Source organism: Eublepharis macularius, chromosome 15 (assembly GCF_028583425.1).
Source record: "Eublepharis macularius isolate TG4126 chromosome 15, MPM_Emac_v1.0, whole genome shotgun sequence".
NCBI classification, from domain to species: Eukaryota; Metazoa; Chordata; class Lepidosauria; order Squamata; family Eublepharidae; genus Eublepharis; species Eublepharis macularius.
In genome coordinates this window covers 35380561-35402469 of record NC_072804.1, presented here as the reverse complement: position 1 = coordinate 35402469, position 21909 = coordinate 35380561, and the positions used below count along the sequence as shown (strand labels likewise).

Genomic DNA, 21909 nt, shown 5'->3' with positions numbered 1-21909 from the left:
GCAGGGTGTTGTGCTCTGCAGACAAGCAACTCCTGGTGGTCCTTGGCCCGAAGGACATCTGTCTGGCCTCAACCAGGACCAGGGCTTTTTCTGCCCTGGCCCCGGCCTGGTGGAACGCTCTCCCGCTGGAGATCCGGGCCCTACGGGACCTGTTACAGTTTCGCAGGGCCTGTAAAACGGAGATATTCTTCTGGGCCTACAGCTGAGTGCCAGCGGGTGTCCTCCTTCTTCAATCTAAGACCACCACTTCTTCTGGGCCTGCCCTCGGCCATCTGCTATGCCCATATATGGACTCCCAATATTTGTCTAAATAGCCTGCTCCTGGACTATTTTAATGATTTTTTAAAAAATTATTGTTGATTTTATGTTTTTGTGATTTTAATGTATTTTTAATGTTAGCTGCCCTGAGCCCATTTGTGGGGAGGGTGGGGTATAAATCGAATAAAATAAATAAATAAATAAATAAATAAATAAATAAATAAATAAATAAATAAATAAATTTCTTAAGAGTCTCAGGAAACTGTTCTAGGGCGCTAACCAACTAATATTTCTGGCTTTTCTGGTGTCCACTTTGTGGAATATTCCAGGATAGTTGCTCAAATTACTTGCGTTGTACACCAAGTTTGGTCTGAATTTGCTATCATGTTCTGCTGTCAAAATTCGTGTCCAATAGCACCTTAAAGACCAACAATATTTTCCAGGGTATAAAGCAAATAAAGTAAATTCATCCGATAAAGTGAGCTTTCACAAGAAAGCTTATATCCTGGAAATTTAGTTGGCCAGTAAGGTACTACAGGACTCTGATTTATTTTATTACTACTGCTGCCTCAGTTATTTAACATCCTTACTGTCTGAGCATTCACAGAAAGGCCTGGTTCACACATGCTGGGAGGAGAATGAGGTAGCAGAAATGGTAGAAGAGACAGAGGTTACAGGTGGAAGCTCGTGCAAGATGACCGTGTGGAATTCTCAACTATCGAAAAACTCTCCGCACACAGAAAACCGGCAGATTTTCTGTTATTTGTTTACTTCATTTACATTAATCCACTTTATTATTTAACTGGCCTGGCCCTATCATGGATGAGATGGTAGGTCACAGGTGCTGGGAAATAGCCTTCCCATCTCGAGCTCCCAGAAGTTGCAGCTGGATGGAACAGATAGTGCAGGACTGTATGGGAAGGTTGGAGGCTCATATGTTACCAGGAGGGTAAAATTAGATTTTCTTGAAAGCAACCATGATTAAGCCAGGATCTGATTGCAGAACATTTTGAAGGATTCCCTGGGAGACAGGCCAAGAAAGTTGCAAGAGAACAAAGGGCTGCCAGCTCTCTACTGTTTCTGTCTGTTACTCTTCCTTCTTTAGCAGCTGAAGGGAGATGGCAGTGGTCAGATGACGGACAATTAATGCTAAGGAGAAATAAGAAGAATGGACATTAACAGAGAGTGAAATATGGCCAGCTGCTCTGCGATCCCCTCCAGCTTTCTTTATCTATCACTAGGAGAACCTTCCAAATCTTCAGCTGTAAATTTCTGACTTACACAGGGCTACCTTTCACAGGCTGAGTGTGATGTGCAACCAGGAACTAACGAACACATTCCTGGTTATCTCTTTTAACTTTCACAAACGTTTTAATCCTTGTGAGTACTGCAGGGTGGCCAAGGGACAACAAATTCTCCTTGAGTTGGCCCATGTGTGCCATCCCAAGCTCCTTGGAGGCAGTGGGATAAAAATGTGTGAGATATGGCTATATAAAGTAAATTTTGTGAGTGGAGGCACAGACTTCAGTGCACCAAGCTCCATCAAGAGAGAGTCACATAAAACAGGCTTGTGGATGAGGACAGGGCTAACCTTTCCGGTTTTGCATCTTGTCCTACTTTTTCTTTCTAGGGTTTGGGCTCTGGTTTTGCACTGTAAAATGCCAAGGAAACTGGATATTTATGTCACTCTGGTCACATAGATACGGATATTTATGTAGGGTGCATGGGTCAGTGTGTGCTCATTTGTAAAAACTGTGTTTTATTGGTGTGCGCACTGGCCAAAATTGAAGAAGGTTTCTACGCAGGGGACACTCTCAGTTTTCTACTTAACACTCCCCTCGCTTTGTTTTGCAATTTGTTCCCCTCCAATCTTCCTTGGTAAGGCCCAGGAAGGAAGGTCTCATGAGAGGAAGGGGCAGTCTGGTCACTGAAGTGGCTCCTTTCTTCACTCTCCACAGGTTCCAACCCAGGACTTACTCATTAATAGTTACTTGATATAATTTGTTTGAAGACAGAGTAAAAGAAAACCCAGCAACTGGAAAAAATGGTCGCTAGATGTGGGATAGTGACTTGAGTGTTGGGTTTAGATAGGGTTGCCAGTCAGCAGCTGGCATGTACTGGGAGACTGGGCGGATGGGGACATGGGGGGCTGTGGTGACGGAGGCATGGCGACATTGTGAAGTCACTTTCAGGGCGAACCCAGAAGTGACAGCATCACTGTAGGACTCAGGTACCCAAATCAGCTGCTGTTGGTTGGAGAAGCAGCATCCTTGTTCAGAAAATACTTTTCTATAAGTGATCCACTTTTTTCCCTTTTAGGGTCATAAAGGCCGCCCTGGAGCCCTGGGGGAGTCTGGAAGACAGGGCAAGCCCGTGAGTACATGTATATTCTATCCCAGCTCTTCCTTTACTGGATTCTTGAGTGACTCCTAGGAAAAGAGTGCTGCCTGTAAAAGGCCTTTTCACACATTACACAAGGGTGAATCTGAGTTTGGTGTTGGAGTTCCCCTTGACAGGGAGTTACATCCAGCCTGGGCTTCCTCAAGAGTTGATGTACATGACATGCATATTTGGAGAAGTCTGTTCTTGCTTGTTCACCCTTTATGCTTTCACAAATGTACATCTTGGACATAAACCTAGAAATGGAATGTGTGGATGAACCTGCAATGGAGTTCTGAGAAATTCTGTGGTCTTCAAATCACGAGCATCCTTTGCATGTTTGAAGGGTAGATGTTGGAAATGGGAGCAGCACAGAAGGTGTGAGATAGAGAGGGGAAAAGGCACAAAAGTGGTGAAAGAAAAGAAAAAAAAGACTTCAAAATCAGCACAGTGCAGGATTCAACAAATCTCTGGCGCCAGGACACCATGGGGCCTAGAAATTTCATTGTGGTGCCTAGTATTTTCAGCAGTCATTTACTGTACATGCCTCTTGGTGATTCTCAGTAGAAGTACAAAGCTTATTTAGGGGAATGATAGAGGTTAGCTCTTTTGTTGTGAAGTCAATAGGATCACTCCATATTTATTTATACGCTACAACCCCTTTGGTACAGCTTTAAAAAATGACAAGAAATCATGAAGACGTTAGGATTAGGTTTTATGGTCGCAATAATTAGAAAGTATGGTGATTAAAATATAATGGCTGACAAATTAGTCTAGCTCCTAAATCATAAACCCAAAGAAAATTTGTCAAGGCCTGGCATTGCAAAGCAAGGGACAAGGAGAGAGACTCATGTACTTAAAGGGGGTAGGGGAGATCTAGGAGTTGTTGCTTTGGAAAGGACCCACAAGCAGTTCAGACTGGATACCTTTGAGTCTCTCTGCACAAGACGCCTCAGCATGTGTTTGTCAAGTGTAGGAAGATGCAATGTTAGCTGGGAAGCGTAGTTTAAAAAGACAGAGCGTGCGGAGATTGCTCCTCAGAGGGTTTGTTAATTTCATCTTTGCCTCTCCAAAGGCTCTGTCAATTTCACCTCTCCAGTCTAGAACTGAGTGAGATGGTAACCAGAGGGCAGTGAGGCCGGGCTTAGACCTGGAGAGGTTATAATGGGCTGAAGTTTCCCTTCTGTCATTTCACAGCCCCTTCACACAGCTCCAATGCCCTGCCGCTGGCTCTGTCTTTTTAAACTACCCTTCTTGGCTACCATTGCGTCTCTCGACATGTGTTCTTCACGTGTCAGATGTCTCATGTAGAGAAACTCTTTATATAACGCAGGTCCCAGGTTCAACCCACACCACTACTAGTTCAAAAAGGTTAGTTTAGGAAAAGTGTCTCTGATTGAATCCCTGAACAGTCGGAACAGACAATGCTCAGCCTGTGTAATGCCTCCTATAGTGAAACCCTGTTGTTCAGTGGACAGGGTCTTATGTTGCATGAAGAAGGTCCCCAGTTTGATCCCTGGCACCTACGGTTAAAGGATGTCAGGCACCAGGTGCTGGTAAATACCTTTCCCATCTCAAGCCTTCTGGAGCTTCAGCCAGACGGAATAGATAGTGCAGGACTGTATGGACCAGTGGTTGGAGGCTCATATGTTACCAGTAGGGTAAAATGTAGATTATCTGGATCCCATTGTTTCACCGCATTATTAGAGTTTTAATTCAAAAGTCAACATCCAGTGTTTCAAAACCAGTTTGTGAACTGACATCTTTTTAATAAAAATTTGACCAGGGTCCAAAGGGAGACGTTGGCTTATCTGGAGAACAAGGAATACCCGGCCCTCCCGTAACGTATTTATTTATTTCTGTTTCTTAATTTTATTCTTTCCACTCTGTGCTGTCTGTTAGTCCCTGTCCCAGGATCTGATGTGGGCTCACTTCTGTTCACTTGTGGCCAAATCTCTTTCCCTGAGTTTTGGTATGGAAAAATTGAAGATGTTGGGGAAACTAAAGGGGGGGGGGGCGTATCTTATGAACCATTTTCTCTTTCAGCATGATCACTGAAATTGCACTGTAGATAAATTAGTTGCCGGGCTCTTCCTCCTAGCAACAAGTGCTTGTGATTCTGCATAACCCATGGAAATAAATCTAGAAAAGTTACTTGCCCAGAAAATGTTTAGTGGCCCACCAACTCCCAGACACTGGCATGTCACATTTTCCTTTCTGAGTTACTCTCATGTTGATGATTTCTATGTTCATCTCTCTTTTTGTTTTTGCTGATTCCCAACAGATTAATATATATATTTATGTACTTTAGAGTGCAGCAGAAGTATTTGGGGGATCCTTATGATTCTTGTTAGAATTTTAAAAAAACTATATATTTAAAAAATCTTCATATGTATAACAAACAGTGCTGGTTTACGTGCTGACTGCTAATTGTTAAACATAAATGCACTTTGTATTCTTAAAGCTGTTTAACTTCGATAAGTAAGCCTGGCATATGTTTTAGTTCCTCCTGGAAATGTCAATATGCCCCCCTCACCTGTGTCTTCAGAAGTTCCAAAAAATTTACATCCCCAGGTGGCTAGGCAGAATGTATGGAGGAGTTTGCTCTCCAGCCTAGGCTGGGACCAGTGGTTCTAAGAGGGCTCTGGTGCTCAGGATTTGACCTGGAAGCGATGCCTCTTCTATGCAAATATAACAATCTATTTTGGTTACTTGCGACAGGAGCAAAGCAATCAGCTTATGCTCAAAGACACAGGGCCAAGCTACAAGTGACAAATGACACTTGAATGGCAAGTGTATTTCTCCCTGTTCACTTGCCCTCCACTCAATCCACTTGCCAGGCAAGTGTCTTTCGTCATGTGTAGCTTGGCCCACAGAGTTCCACCTGGGAAAAGCAAGTGTCTGGCCCCATGTGACCTTTATCGCATGATAAGTAGCCTTGGTGAGATGGTATCTGGGGAAGGAAGAAGTGGATCAGCTCCTTGGCCCACCAGGGTCCCTCTTCCTGAGTCCAAATGTGTTGGTGCAGATATAGCAATACTGCAGCAGCAGCTAGTGTTGCCAACCTCCAGTTGGGGCCTGAAGATCTCCCAGAATTACAACAGATCTCCAGACTACAGAGATGAGATCCCCTGAAGAAAATGGCTGCTTTGGAGAGCAAAGTCTATGGCATTATACCCCGCCGAGGTCCCTGCCCAACCCTCACACTCCTCAGCTCCATCCGCCAAATCTCCAGGAATTTCCTAACATGCAGTTGGCAACCCTAGTGGCAGCAGGTCCAGGTGCAGCAGAGAGGACAGAAAAAAAGAGAAGCAGAGATGAACAAGGGGCCAACAAAAGGTGGCTGATTGTCCATTTGAGCCCCTTTCTTCACACTCCAGCCCCTAAAGAACCTTCTCTCTTAAGATGAGATAAGTTGAGCAGAGGTAGTCAGCGGAGGGCTAGCGAAAAGGCATGAAATTATTCTGCAAACCCCTCCAGCTTTCTTTGGGGTGTTCTCTGGGGTGTTTCAGAATTCTTAACAGAGTGTTAACATGTGGCGACTTTTCACGTGATGATGAATGTTAGGCAGCATCTAGGCTTTAAGTAAAAAGGGAGCTCTGAAGGTGACTTTTGCAGCAAGCTTGGATTGTGAGGGATACGGGGCTTCTGTTTTAGTCAATCCACACCAGGTTGACGCATTCCCACCAAGGCTTTCTTCTCTCGGTCTTTACAAAGAACACAGTCCCGAGGGAAATCATTAATTAATTCCGCTTTGATGATAAGAATTAATTAACAGGCAGGGATTTAATTTTTTCCTTAAGCTGGTGGAAAATTTTCTTTGTCCGAGTGTCTGTTACGGTTTTTTGAGTTAATGTTATTAAATGGATGTCCTGAATCGGGTCATAGGAAGGAAATATCAGCAGGAGATGATCAGTGAATCAGACGGGAGGGGTGGGGGGAAGCTAGCGACTAATCTTTTTTTTTTTTTGAGTAACAATACTCTACGCTTCATCCATGGATGGATATTTTTCAAGGTGACAGGGGAAGGGTAGTGGCAGCTTTTGTATGGCCGTAAGACATGACCTCAGCTTGCTGCAAGGGGATTAATCCAGGGCTTGGTTTGCTTTTCTTTCCCAGGGTCCACAAGGGCTCCGCGGATACCCTGGAATGGCAGGGCCTAAGGGAGAAACGGTAGGTGCCCCAGATGGAAGGGAAAGGCTTAATGTGCTGATGGTGTCATCATGATGTGCGTGGGCCTGCACATCTCTTGAAGTCTTTATCCAGAGGCCTTTTCTCCAGGAGACCAACCCCCAAAATGGGCCTCTCCTGTGGTTGTGCAGGATAAGACGTCTGTGCCTGGTGCTCGCTTGATACTCTTTTAGGCACCAAGCAAAGTCTGTCTCGCCTTTGTTGGCTAAAGTCTCGTCTTTTGTTGTTGTGCTTCATTTTTAATAGTTCCTGGCATTGTGGGTTTTCTGGTTCCAGGTGTTTGCTGCTGCTCTTGCGTGCTGCTTTTTAAAAGTGAATATGTTTTTACAAGCAGCAGGGAGGAGAACAATTTGGAAAGCCTCCCCCATCCCCAGTATCTCCCCCTCCAAAAGTCTATAAGCTCTCAAGGACTTGAATATGTTAATTTTTCCTCTTCTCCTTTGCTTCTTTATCTGACCCTCCTGTGCTTCGGCCTTCTGTGCCTCCTGGGGCAGATTTCGTCATCAGGCTTTTTAGGATTTTCTTTTGGTTAATTTACCAAGTCTCATATCTTCCCATTGCTAGGCAAACCATTTGGCTAACTGCATTCCCCCCCCCCCCCCCCGGCATGGGCAAAAGCTTCTCAGGCGTGGTATTTTATTTCCACTGTGCACGATTCAGGCCCAGTAGCACCTTAAAGACCAACTAGATTTCTAAATATCTGATGAAGGTAGGTCCGACTCTCAGAGCTCATCCCCTGGAAACCTCGTTTGTCTTTAAGGTGCTGCTGGACCCAAATCTTGCTCCTCTGCTACAGTGAAGAGGAAAGGGGGCTGCACCAAGGCAAAATGAAGATGAAGAAACAATGAGTGCAGCGGTAAGGGATCTTTAATGTTTGTATAATCCCTACACGTTTCGCATGCAGCTTTGGCCCTTTTCACACTACGTATCTGCTTCCAGAACATCGCGAAACGCAGTGCAAAAAATGCAGAAGATAGCGTCTTCTTGCAAGAGTTTTGTGCGATGTCGTGCAAAACTCTCACGAGAAGACGCTATCTTCCGTGTTTTTTGAGCTGCGTTTCACGATGTTCTGGAAGCAGGTACGTAGTGTGAAAAGGGCCCTTGTCAGGGGGAACCTTCCAGACTTTAAGTGTATATACAGGAACAGAATTAAAGAGAATCTGGAAGATTTCCCCTGATGGCTGCACACAAATCACATAAAGGTTATACAAATATTAAAGATTCCTTTCCTTTGCACCAATTGTTTCTTCATCTTTATTTGTCTACTACAGACCAACATGGCTACTCACCTGAAACTATTTTCCACTGTGGAAATCACTACTGAGAGAAGGGGTTTAAACCCACCTCCCTCCCAAAAGCAGCCCAGGTAGAAATTGCATGGCTTCTCCCTCATTATCCCATCCATGGTCTTATCAATGGTGCTGCTGTCACTATTTTAGTGCTCATTGTGCCCCTTTTGGCTAAGAAAGGGGCAAACATTTGCTACGTGCCCTGTAATGCCCCAGGGGCAGTGTGGCAGCAATACAAGGGGGGAGGTGAAAGTGCTGGTGGGGGGGATATGTTGTGGTGGAAAGGAACACATACGTTCATTTTGCCGCAGTACACCTCTTTCGTGGCATGGGACATTTCTTTCACTTTATGCCATTTTTTTCATAGGGGCCCCGAGGTTATAAAGGAATGATCGGAACTATTGGAGCAGCAGGACCACCGGTAACACACTTTGTTTGCACGGTTTATCTCTACAAGTTGGGTGGGTTCACCTTCAAATGGCTGCTTCGGGCCCCATGTGAGCAGAGGTTGGCAAGTGAAAGGAGGCATAGTTAAAAATAATTTTTTTTTTGAGGGAGAAAGAACTGGTTTTTTTCTCCCAGTTATACTGTCCCTATGTGCTTCACATTTGCTTCAAGCGGGGTCCCACACCAAGCCCTGACTTGGATAGCCCAGGACAGCCTGACCTCGTCAGATTTCAGAAGCTAAGCAGGGTCAGCCTTGGTTAGTAATTGGATGGGAGACCTCCAAAGAAGACAAAGGCTGCAGAGGCAGGCAATGGCAGACCACCTCTGTAAGTGTCTTGCCTTGAAAACCCCACCAGGGGTCGCCATAAGTCAACTATGACTTGAAAGCAGGATTTCATTCATTCAGGTCCCACAGCAGCAGAATTTCAGAGACATTTCTTTACTCTCTGGAAATGAATCTTTGAAAGGCATGGAAGGTTTCTGTCTCATTTTCTTTATTAACAATAACATTTTCCCTTGTAGGGTGAAGAAGGCCCAAGGGGGCCCCCAGGACAAGCTGGTGAGAAGGGAGATCTTGTGAGTAAAATACTTCACAGACTCATTTAAGAAACTTTCAAGGCACTCTTGATAAAACTCCCATAATTGTGTTAATATTAATACTTTGGTAGATACTTTATTCTCTTGTGATAGCTTTAAACAGTTATGGGGGGTTGGGGTTTTTCCCCTACCCATTCTCTTATATTCATACCTTTTAAAAAAGTAGAAACATGAACAGCTTGATCCAGACATCAGGGCAATAAGGGTGATCCTCACATTTTGTAAACATAGCATACTCCTCTGTTTGTGGAAGGTTGTACAGCTACTCCCTCACACAGAGGTTGAGGTCCTGCTTCTTGGTCCTCATTAGAAATGCTTGTTTCCTAGGGTGTTTGTTTATTTTAATCCTGCTTGTAACCCACCACATCCCAAGGCCACAGAATACTGTGCGGTGTCAACCCCACAGTGGTTACGTTGCTTAAATCCTCTTTTGCCTGGTTCTTGCATGCATACCCCAAAGCCAATTCGAATAAAATCTGCTTCCAGAAGACACCTTGATTTGAGTGTTGTCAAGGAGTTTGGGGAAGGAGATTCCAGTGTGGAAGGCTTACTTGAGGGCAGATCCTGATTTGGAAAAATTCAGAAGGCATTCCTGGACAGCCTTGAAGATCGTGATCGGGGTTGAGATCAGTCATTGTGAGTTGTCCCAGTTCAGTGGCTCCGTGGCAGAGCATTTGCTTGGCATGCAGAAGTTTCCAGGTTCAATCGCCCACATCTCCAGTTAAAGGACCAGGCAGTAGGTAATGGGAAAGACTTCCGCCTGAGACCCTGGAGAGCTACTGCCAATCTGAGTAGACAATGGCCATTTCCACATGGCTTACCTTGTTCCGGAAAACACCGAAATCTCACGCGAAATTGCACGAGAAGATGCTGTTATCGCGTCTTCTTGCACGATAACAGCGTCTTCTCGCGAGATTTCGCGCAAGATTTCGCTGTTTTCTGGAACAAGGTAAGCCGTGTGGAAACAGCCAATATTGACTCTGATGGATCAAGTGTCTGATTCAGTAAAGGCAACTTCATGTGTTCACGAGTCTTTTCCCATGTAAGGAATGAACCAGCAATTCTTTCTTTTCATGCTATTTTCTGTTTCTTTTGCACCAGGTTGTTCCTATAAACTTGTGTGTATTTTCCCGTCTCATTTGTGGATTCGGTTGCATGTCTCAATGGTATATCGCTGGTGGAAAAACGGCACACCTGTAAAAATGCCCCCAAATAAGCAAAAGAATAGTTAACCACAGGCATGAAAACAAAGCAGACCAAATCTGACAATTCCAGCAACCTACAGGATTAGAAAGCAATGAAAACGTCCAGGCTGGCTGATCCCGAGCCAAGCTAGAATGCAGCACAATGCTGAACAGAGTTATGCCCGTCTAAATCCATTCATCAAAGTCGGTGGGCTCAGAAGGGTGAACTGTATTTAAGATACACTGTTAGATATGCTGCCCCCTGCCCCCTAAAGCTTTGACTCAGTAGGAACTTAGGCAGATTGTGAGAGGGGGGCAGGAAGGGCTGAGCCAGCGCTCAGTTCTCGTGGCCCTTTCTTATGTGCCCACAGACATGCTGATTGCCACTTTGGGATCAGGAAGAAATTTTCCTCCAGGCCAGATTGGCCGGGGATCCTGGAGATTTTTTTTTTTGCCTTCCTCTGGGCAATGCAATAGAGGTCAATGCAGGAATAAAAGGGGTAGCTGTGAATCTCCTGCACTGTGCAGGGTGTTGGACTAGATGACCCTTGAGGTCCCTTCCAGCTGTATATTTCTGTTTCTAGCTCATCAGCAGCACGTTACATTGAGCCCAGAACTAGTGGATGAAGGGTAGCACGTACTCCTTATACCCAGTCCTATTGCACGGCAAGGTTGCCACATTTTGTAACAGCTGAAACAGCTGAAACATCCCAGCAGCGCTTCTCTCAGGGTGGGGTGTCGGATCTGTTCCTGCTGGCATTGGATTTTCCTGCCGAGAAATCCATGTTAGATTTGCCTTCTGCACGTGAAAGGCATGCAGCCCACCACAGGCCTTAATTCCTGCTTGGGATGGCAAAACAAAGGGGAGAGTTAATGTGCCCGGCGGTTGTGTTCAGCTTGGCGTCTCACAAACTGTGCAGGTTGGAGATGTGTCGCTTTCCTTGCATGCACAAGAAACCTGTCTTGAAGCCACGTAGTGGATACAGAAGTTCACCCTCATAGGGAGGGATATGGCTAGCGACCTGGCCCTTGGAATGAGGCCCACAGCCCTTGTGTTTCTGTCCGTTCCTCTCCAGCTGAGATGGCAACATTCTTGTCCAACCCTTTCCCTGCTTCACGGGCTCCTTCAAAGACTGCAGTTCCCTCCCCCTTAATTTCAGTGGAGTCCTCTGCAGTGCCCTCCGTCATTCCCACCAACTTGTGGCCTCCCCTTGCTCATTAACTCAGTCATTGTCAAAGCGAAGACATATTTTGACTTGGATACTGTACAAAATGGATTAGTGGATTCCAGTCCTCTGCTGCAGTCGTGGAGGGGGTGGGTGGGGAGAATTGAAGCTCCAAAACACATTATTAATGAGACTTTGGCGGTCTATATGCTTGCATCTCTCCCCCCCTTCCCTTGAACGGAAGGAATCTAGACAGGCCGGGCGGGTGGTAATGGGGAGCAAGGTTATTTGGATCAGCTTCAGAAGTGTCATTCATAACGCTTGTGATTTCTGGGCTGGACCTTCCCAACATTATTGTGTCGCCTAAGAATGGCCTTGTTGAGCCAGACCACGACTTCTCCAGTCTTGTGTTCTGTCTCCAGCTGTGCCAGCCAGATGTCTCTGAAAGCATAGGAGCAGGGAGCAAAGGTATCTTCCCTTGTTTTATGCCTCCAGCTTCTGCCATTCAGAGGTATACTGCCTGTGACTGTGGAGGCTCCACATTAACTATCATATGCAGCCGTTAAGATGTCAGAGGCACCCTGCTAGATCAGTCCAGGAGTCCATCTAGTCCAGCATCCTGTTTCACACAGTGGCCATCCACTTGCCCTAGAGGGCCAACAAACGGGGCATGGAAGTCAAGACTTTTCCCTGATGTTGCCTCCTGGCACTGGGATTCAAAGGTATACTGCCTCTGTATAGGGAAGTTTCCCTTCCTCGCTTGATCTAGTAGCCACTGGTAGACTTCTCTTCCATTAATCTGTTTAATAACCATCTATGCCAGTGGCCACTGGGAGCATATTAGTCTTCACAGACCAGCCTTCAATTTCTATAAAATGTTGAATAATATAGACTCTCGCAGAGCCAGATGGGGCCCTCCCCTTCCTTCCTATGCAAATCAAATGCCGTTTTTTGATTTCCGTCCAATTGAATGTCTTTTTCAGTTGGCGGGGAGAGTAAAAGTACAGGCAGTGAAGAAACCATAGCCACGTGCTGCGCTGGTTCTTAGGCATTTCTTTTTTTTTTTTTAGAAAATTTTTTTATTGGGTTAGAATCAATTATTTTTACATTACAGTCAATTCTCCCCTTTTTCAATTTCTAACCCCCACCCTTTCCCCCCCTTTTTGTTGACTTCCAACAGTTTTCCAACCCTTTGTCCCTTTTCCCTTACTCCTATTAAATTCCTCTATCTAACAAATATATATTCTCCCTTTGTTCTAAGCAATGCATCCTTAACTATTTTTAATACTCTATACCCAAACTATGAGTCTTTGTTTCCATATTGGATAAACAATTTATCCCATTTTCTATAATTCCAATTTCAAATATTTCCATAGATCATAAACCATATAAATCATACATTCATTTAAATCAAACAATTTGACTTATGCTCTATATGTTACTCATTCTATCTTCTTCTTTCTGTTTTAGTTATATTTAATTACTTTAATATTTCTATTTTCCCTCAATAATGATTCTATATAACTATCATCATATAGTCAATCAATTTGACTCATATATATCTTCAAATAAACATATTCAATTTGGTACATTGTACACGTCTTACCAAAAGAAAATATTGTTAGTTAATCAATCCTTATAGTTAACCCTTATGGTTAGTTATTTTCTATCGATATTCTGTTTGTTAATCTATATATATCTATATATATATCATTCTATTGATCTAACTGCTTAGAAATTCACATTTATCTCTTCTCCCCCCCGGTAAAGTCACCCCCCTCTACATTTTATTATACTTCAGTAGTTCTCAAACTGCCACAGTTCTCCTCCCACCTCCCATTTCTTCTCCAAATATTGTTTCATCTTCTCCCAGTCTGTGTTAAACTGCCCTGAGTCCAGATTTCTCAGTTTTCTTGTCATCTTGTCCATTTCTGCCATGTACAGCAATTTGTAGGTCCAATCTTCAATAGTTGGCACTTCTTGTACTTTCCATTTTTGCGCATACAAAAGTCTAGCTGCTGCCGTCATGTAAAATATCAACGTCCTATGATGGGCTGGAATTCCCTCCATTCCCAGGTTGGTTCTTAGGCATTTCTTATGTTCCTTCTTTTTCATCCCTTTCTAGGGTGCTCGTGGTATCAGAGGTCCTCAGGGAGGAATGGGACCCAAAGGGGGAAATGTAAGTATTGCCTCTTTCTGAGTTCCGTTTCATCGCTCTGCAGGATTCCGGGAGAAACGCAGGAGCACAGTTTGATTAGTTTCATGCCTAAGGTAGATTGACTTCTGAACTTGCTGAAACATGGCCAAGACCTGATTTATCCCCCCTCCCTCTTTGCCTCTTTTGTAGGGTCTTCCTGGGATTGATGGCAAAGATGGCACTCCAGGTATCCCTGGGGTCAAGGTAAGGTGTCTGCTTCAAGTATAAGATGAATAAGTATAAAAAAGGCATTCTAGCCAGTTCAGTCCTTAGAGTCATTCAGAGTTGTTTCTTGCCCAGACTTGTGCTCAGGGCTTTCTTTCTGGGAAAAGAGGTAGTGGAACTCAGTGGTAGAACTCAGGACTGCACAATGATGTCACTTTGGGTCAGCTGGAACAAGGGGGGAGTTTTTTAAAGTTTAAATTGCCCTCTGCAAAAAGGGTCACATGACCAGTGGCCCCGCCCCCTGATCTCCAGACAGAGGGGCGTTTAGATTGCCCTCCACGCCACTTGGCACGGAAGGCAATCTCAACTCCCCTCTGTCTGGAGATCAGGGGGCGGGACCCCACTGGCCATGTGACCATTTTCAAGAGGTGATGGAACTCCATTCCAACGCATTCCCACTGAAAAAAGCCCTGCTTGTGCTTCATCCCAGTTCATTTCTTTCCTCTAACCAAGGATCCCCAACCCGTAAAAACCATATTACCTCCCACTGTCCTACTATGCATTGAACAAAAGAACCCTAGTGCGGAGCAGACCTCATGTGTGGTCACCTGATGGGCCGAACAGAGGATGAAAGGTCCCAAAGGTACAGTGTTGAAAAACAGTAATTTTAATGTAATGGAAATCAGGATTTCCATAACATTAAAGGATAAGGAGCAGAAAACTCCTAAAAATGGTAACCAATATATTTTTTTAAAAAATCAAAGCATTCCAGACATTTTCTTTCACTGTTCAGCTAATGTTTTAGGCTGATGGGGGTCACTCAGAACTTACTTGGTTGCCAAATTCCTTCACTTCAAGCTATCTTAAAACAGAGCTGGAGACTATACCTTCTTAGAACAAAGAAGCCAGAAAGAAACAGAAAGTTTGCCGCAAGGTCTGGCACCCTGAATGTGCCTGAGGTTGAGATCGCATTTCTGCAGTGGGGGGCAGGGGATCCCCCGCTTTCACCCTCCGCCCCTGCCTCCACTTACTTGGCTGGCGGGGCGTGGGGAGGCACAGAAACAAGCCTCCTTGGTGCGCTCCCAGGTCAGTGCAGCAATGTCACTCTCAGGAGTGAAGTCATTATGCCACCCCGAGAGTGCTCCTGTGCTTTGCAGTGGGCTGATTTTGGCCCCAAATGGACCTGTTTGGGCCCATTTGAGGCCAAAATCAGCCCACTGCAAAGCACATGTGCACCTCCGTGACGACGTCACTTCCCAGAAGTGACATCATCATGCTGGCAAGAAGCATCATGGGCCCGCTGAGCGGGTAAGTGCCAGGTCCCCTACCTCCCACCAGGAGGTTAAGGAGACTTGGTAACCCTAGGGTAGGGTTACCAGCAGGCCTGGAGAAAAAAAGTTATCCTGTTCATTTAATAGATTGGGGCATTATTTAATTCCATGCCATGAGAAGCTTCGACTGCCCATTTCCCCTCTTAAAGCTTCAATTAAAGGGACAGGACAACCTCAGCCTGAGGCTTGCTTTTCATCTTGCTCTGGGGAGAATAATGAAGGCCACATAAGGTCATGGTGGCCGCTAAGCAGTATGAGAAGCTGTGTGGCCCTGTAGTGAGCCATGCAGAAATCACCAAATTTCATTTGGTTGGGACAGCTAAGCAACACCAAAATCTTTAGTGCCTGCTCCTGTGGGTAGGTGCTAGTCCTCAAAGAGGGCTGTGGCATTCTGTCCTCCTTTAGAGGCAGTGCTACACTAGGAAGAGGCTTTGGTATGCTCTGTTTCCTCTTCACTGCTTGGTCTGATAGCAAGTCATGAGTCTGTTCCTTGCATAAGCTTGTACAGCGATGCTTCCAATTTGCAAGCAGGTCTGTAGCTCACTTCCTTACGCTGACATTCCTGTCAGCATAACTCAGTGCAGCCATGGCATTTAGGGCTGTTGGGGTGGGGAATTCCCACCCCCAGGTCTCATTCCAGTAGCGGGAGACAAAGAAAATAAGGTCTACTTGTCTACTTACAGAAAGTTTTTACCATAGGTTTGTGGCAGTTCCTAGAGCTACCTGGAAGTAACAAAGTGTAGCTCTAGGAAATGCTTTCTCGTAAAGCTGGAAGTACTTAGCATATGTTTAGGTAGCCCTAGGAGTGGGAACCCTAACAGCACCCCTTCTGGTTATCGGTAAGCCTCTGCTTGCTCCATAATTTACTCTCTTCCAATAATGTCTTTCCTTGTCCTGACTTGCAGGGGAGTGCAGGACAGCCGGGCCTTCCTGGGCCACCGGGCCACCGAGGATTAGCCGTAAGTATTACGTTCTTTCCAATCAGAGCCAATCCCGGACCTAAGTTTGCTACTTTCCCTGTTTCAAAACCCAGCCCAGTTGAGCTGTCCTTGGCAGAAAACTCTCTCTACCATATTTATCACGTGCCAGCAGAATTATCAGTGTGTGGTTTATGTGGTGGATGAAGCCCAGACCTGAGTTCAAATCCTCTGCTTGCAGTGATGCCCCAAGGGTGACCTTGGGCCCCTCAGGTTCTCAGTTTAACCTTCCTCATAGAGTTGCGGCGAAGATAAAATGGAGGAGGAAACTGGCCTACATCACTCTGATCGCAGCTTAAGGAAGGCTGTGGTGAAAATGTAACTGATCAGTAAAATGGTACGCTGAAGTCAACTGAGCAGTCGCTGCCACCAACCATTAAGTGGAGAAAAAGAGTCATCAGCTTTCCATGAGACGGAATGTTCATTCTAAGTCTGTGTCTTGTCAAAAGCCCTTCCCAAACTGGAAGAGTAACACTTGCCTTTTACCCACAACCAATGCTTTGGGGGTTTTTTTGTTTCCTCTTAGGGTTTGCCAGGTGCACCTGGAACCAAAGGTGGCCCAGGGCAGAAGGTAAGCCAAAATCCTTGAGTTTTTTTTTTAAAAACCATCCTGTTTCTTTTTGCCTGTAAAATAAAGAGAGGCTCAGAGGCCAGCACAGGTTGGGAACCATTAAATGCACTGAATTTTGTCCCTATTTCTCTCCCCGCCCCCTCACGTCATAGGGTGAACCAGGAGGCCGTGGTCTGCCAGGTTCCAGTGGGCTACCTGGGAAAATTGTAAGTCAATGTCCCCCCACCCACTTTCTTTCTTGATCTATTCCTCTGACCTATAGGTTTAAGTAGTCCTTTACTGAGTCATGTTTTAATCGGCACAGTCATTTCTTGCAAGTTACATTACAATCTCTGGGTGGGAGCGCAACTTCATATGCATGCAGACCAGGTGTGCCACTTGTGGCGGGCATTCTCCCAGCCGCTGGGCTCTTCCACATTGACACCGGATTGGTGGAGCAATAGTAGGGGGTGGAAATGAGGTTGTATGCTGCATCACCGTCGCATCCAAGCAAAAGTCCAGATGTTATGTCAGCCCGGATGCGACATTTCCGTGGCGTGCGACATCATTTCCTCCCTTTGCCCCACCCTGAAACTTTCCAGAGGTGTGCTTAAATTGCAGATTGTTGGGATCAGCATAGTAGCACACTATTTTTCAGAAGCCAGCATGGGACAAGTTGTTGCAGAAGAAACAAATACAGTTGTACAGCAGGGACGAGCGAGAATTGGGATATTAAAACAGCCCAATTTGAGTGGCCGCTAACCCTTGACTGGAAGCTGTTTGGCAGGGATCAAGCAATGCAGGCTACCTCTGCTGCCTGCCCTTGAACGTGTACTCTTGTTATTCCTTTACCCCAAGTGGCTTTTTCTGGAGTACAGCTGATCGCTGGTGGTGAAGGGAGGAGAGTGACTGAAAATCACTGTTAATGCCTGCAGTTTCCTTTTCTGGGCTGGCAGGAGGCAGCATTGCACCATGAAATCTTAGCATCAAGAACCGCAATTTGTCCCATGGCACCTTAACAGAATTAACTTGTTTAATGAATTTTGCATAATATACTTCTGCTGCAGAGCTCTTTCTTGGTTTGGCTACCATGGACAGACGATGCTACCTTTTTCTGGGAATTTGTTGCTTACCACAAAATCTCTGGTCCCCCCCCCATTTAGGGTGAGCCTGGACCTCGTGGGGAAGTGGGCCCTCAAGGAGTTCCTGGTGTGAAAGTAAGTCTTGCACATTCCCTCGGAGGCAGGGATAATGTTGGGTTCCTGTGCTGGTGGACATTTTCGTGAATGGATAGAAGGGTGGATTTAGTTTGCTTATTAAATCGTGCAAATAATTCCAGTGGTTTTTGCAAACGTGGCTGGAGCGGCTTTCTGGCTGGGCAAACCTTTTGCCAAAGAGAGCACAGCCTTCCCTTTCAGGGACTGGGGCATGTTGGGTGTCCCATGCCCAACAGGGTAGTCTCGTCAAGTCCGGCTTGAGAAATTCCTGGTGATTTGGGAGGGGTGTTGGAGGAGGGCAGAGCCTGGGCAAGGGATGGAGCTCAGCAGGGATGTGATGCTGTAGACTCTGCCCTCCAAAGCGTCGATTTCTTCCAGGAGAACTGATCTCTCTAGTCTGTATATCAGATGTAATTCTGAGAGAACTCCAGTCCCCACCTGGAGGTTGGCAACTCTAATCCCCCCAAAATGCAAATGGCAGGCAGTTGATGTGAGTGACCCAGGAAGAAGTGAGCATTTTGACCAACTCCCCCTTCTTTATTCAGGGAGATCGCGGTGAGAGGGGACCAGTGGGCATTCCAGGGCTGCAGGGAAAAGTGGTGAGTATATGAGAATCTGGAGGTAGACTTGCATCTACTTGGACTTGCTCTGTTTTTCTTTCTTCTTCAATCTCCATTTGTTATTCTGCAGTTTCTGCATATGCTAGCCTGTCTTCCCTGTACCTTCCTTCTCTCTACAGTTTCCCCAGTGGAAAGAGTCTGAAAACGGGAGTTTTGCCACAATTTTAACATGTACAGCTAGAGGTCCACCATCTCAGTGTTGGCCCTCTGAAAACAACTGAGTCTGCAAGGCTTTCTTCCAGAAGAACCGTGTTTCCCAAACACTCTGATCACCATGGGTTCCTTTTTCAGAATTAAATTGGAAGGGATAACATTTTTTAAAGAAAATTAACAGCAAGAACTAATGGCATGTGGAGGTGCCCACCTTCTGTGTTTCTGCATGAGTCCCTATTTCTGTGCCTTCAGATTGGAAGGCAGCAAGGCAAGAGCAAGGATTCATGCAGAGATGCATCAGGTAGTCTCCTCTGCAGGACAGTAATTCTGCTGCATCCTTGAGTGGCAAGGGAATAAATGACCCAGTTGCATTGACAGAGTTACCTGAATTACCCACGCTTTACAAAAGCTACTGGAGGGGAGAGGAGACGGGACAGCCCTGGAGCATGCAAAGCCGAGCAGCTTCTAAAGTGTGGGTGACACTGCCGGTGCTGCCTGGTTCGGCTTGCTTCAGGCTGCAAGCAGGCCGCCAGGGTAACAACTCGCCAGGAACTTCCCCGGCAAGTGAAAGGGCTGGATCTTTAAGCAGCAGGATGGGTGTTTTCTCAAGGATTACACATTTCAAGTGCATATGACAACGTCCATCCTTTGCGACTGGGAAGGAACAGACTGGCAAGCCATCCCTGATTCTTCAAGTTGGTCCCCTGGAGGTTGGGAAACCCCCTAGCCCACTTCAGCCAGAGCCATTCACATAACCGAGTGCTTGAGTGCTCTGTGCTCGAAGCTTGATGGCTTCTTCTCCCAACCACCTGCCTTTCTGCCAGCTATGAGCTTACAGTGGGGTTCAGTGTCTTATGGACACTGGCCATTTCCACACTACTTACCTTCATCCAGAACGCTGCAGAACATCATGAAAAATACATGGAAGATAGCGTCTACTTGTGTGAGTTTTGCGCGATGTCGTGCAAGAAGACGCTATCTTCTGCGTTTTTTTCGCAATGTTCCGCGGTGTTCCGGATGAAGATAAGTAGTGTTGAAACGGCCACTGTGTAGACCCAGTGGTTGAAATATTGGAGTGAATTCTTGGGCAGAAGACGTTTTCGCTCAAAGTCTCGATTGCAAAGCCTTCCCGTGTTCTTCAGAGAATGAGACACCATAAGAACCCCGTGGCATCACATGTGAAAAGGCAACAAGCAAGACCTCTTCATAGCCATAATCATACAGTGGAAGGGAACTGCTGTCCAGTTCGGCTCTTGTGATGTTGAGGGCCGAGCAAAGATGGAAAACAAGATGAAGGGAGTTTGTGGCCTGTGTTGTGTAGCAATAAAAGCAACACCAGGGAGGGACCTCAGTTCAGTTATTAGTGCAAAACAGTGCTGGGTACAAAAACACTATTGGAAGATCTGTACATAGGCTTTGATAAAGGTTTCCCAATATGTAAAAATAAGTCCATACACAACTGGCCATCTATATGTGATATATTCAAATGTTGGTAAGTTTATGAGGTCCTCAATTCAGTGAATTACAGGAAGTGGGTGTTTGTCTTTCCAGTGTTGTAGTATAAGTCTTTTAGCGACTGTAAGGGCACGGAGAGTACATTTCTGTTGACCATCAGTTAAATTCCATGAGACAGGCAAATAGTTTTAACAGTACAGCAACATCCTCCAAAAGAAATGAGTATTCTAATAAAAACATTAATATGAGTAATGATTTCTTCCCCAAAAGACTGAATGACTGAACTTGTTCAAAACATATGTGCAAGAGAGGCACTGCGCTTAACCCTGTAGTAAAAAGGCGCTCTGGTGTCCAATATACTCTAAACATAATTTTTTGTTGAGTAAGTCACAACTTAAGATCCGTAGCAGCAACAGGCATAAGGTTTAAAACCTTAACCCATCCTCATTCTACTCTGATGCTCACTGGGTGATCGTGGGATGATCACTGCCTTCACCTAATCTCCTTACAGGATCGTTGTGAGAATCAAATGGAGGAGAAGGGAAGCATGTACCTTCTTCTGAGCATGCCCTTGGTCTCCTTGGAAGAAGGGGAGATAAAAGTGTGACCAGCTGACCTGTTCTTCTCAAGCCATTTGGTGCAGGGAATCTTCCTTGCAGGTCTTGTTGTAAAGCCCTCTCTTCGGTGGCATTCAGACTGAATCCCCTCCTGAAAGCTCTCCGGATGCATGTTCAAGGCTTGCTGTGGCTTCTAATTCTGACTTGCTTGATTAGACCTTGATTAGCGCATGGGAGGTAATGCAGCAAATTAGGATCCGTAGTGAGAAAAGAATTCTCTGTCTCTGTTGAGCCCTGGGTGTCCATTGTTCTGAATTTCTGAATGAACTCAATTTCAGCAATCTCAAATTGTAATGTCCCCTTGAAGTTTTTCTGGGAAAGGTGCATTTGTCTGTTGTTCCTGTTCTTTCTCAGAGGTTTTCTTTCCCCTTTTTATTTCCAGGGCGCTAAGGGGGAGCAGGGCCCCCCGGGAATCCCAGGCCCACAAGGACTTCCTGGAGTTAAAGGGGACAAGGTACCTTCTCAATATCACTGACTCATATGCAATGACATTAAGGGAAAAATGAGAGGTGGGCACGAACCAAAATATGAACCAAAATTTGTCACGAACTGGGCCGGTTCATGGTTCGCGAATTGGCAGTTTGTCAGAGCCCATTTCCGACGAACCGCCACAAACTTTAGGCCTGTTCATTTGGTTCGTTTTTCGGTTTGTCACTGCAGACAGCCTGGCACTGTTCAATCAGTTTTCTAGGCAATGGAGGGGGGGGGGAGATGGGCTTTCTGCAGCCCCGGAAGTGACCTGCTGTCCCGGAAGTGAAGTTTTCACGAACCAAACAAATCGATTCATGAACCGGGGCAAATTTGTGAAAGTTCGTGGTTTTTGAAACGCCACGAACCACACAGTTTGGTTTTTCCCTGGTTCATGCCCACCTCTAGAAGAAACCCAGTTTGGCTGGCAAGTCCAAGAAACTTGACAAAAGGAAACAAATGTGCATGTTGGGCAGGTTTGCAGAAATAAGTGTGCTCTGCATAAATGTGGTTACTTTTTAGAAGGAACTAGAATCACAGAGGGTAGGAGAGAGGGCATTAGTGGCCAAAGTCAGGGTTGTGCGTTTTCTATCCTCATAATATTAAAAAATTCTATGCCTGGGCAATCCAATTTATGCATCAAGAAAA

The 21909-nt window shown here is 45.5% G+C and overlaps 1 protein-coding gene across 1 annotated transcript in view; it reads left to right on the top strand.

The window, feature by feature from the left end:
• The window catches only part of COL9A2 (collagen type IX alpha 2 chain), a 56395-nt gene that overhangs the window by 18048 nt on the left and 16438 nt on the right, over nt 1–21909 (top strand). Inside the window, exons 12-24 of the mRNA XM_054998874.1 lie at nt 2578–2631; nt 4424–4477; nt 6757–6810; nt 8485–8538; nt 9087–9140; nt 13637–13690; nt 13859–13912; nt 16110–16163; nt 16708–16752; nt 16905–16958; nt 17895–17948; nt 18494–18547; nt 21176–21247. Coding sequence (XP_054854849.1) covers nt 2578–2631; nt 4424–4477; nt 6757–6810; nt 8485–8538; nt 9087–9140; nt 13637–13690; nt 13859–13912; nt 16110–16163; nt 16708–16752; nt 16905–16958; nt 17895–17948; nt 18494–18547; nt 21176–21247 — 711 coding nt within the window. The remainder of the gene's footprint in view (nt 1–2577; nt 2632–4423; nt 4478–6756; nt 6811–8484; nt 8539–9086; nt 9141–13636; nt 13691–13858; nt 13913–16109; nt 16164–16707; nt 16753–16904; nt 16959–17894; nt 17949–18493; nt 18548–21175; nt 21248–21909) is intronic.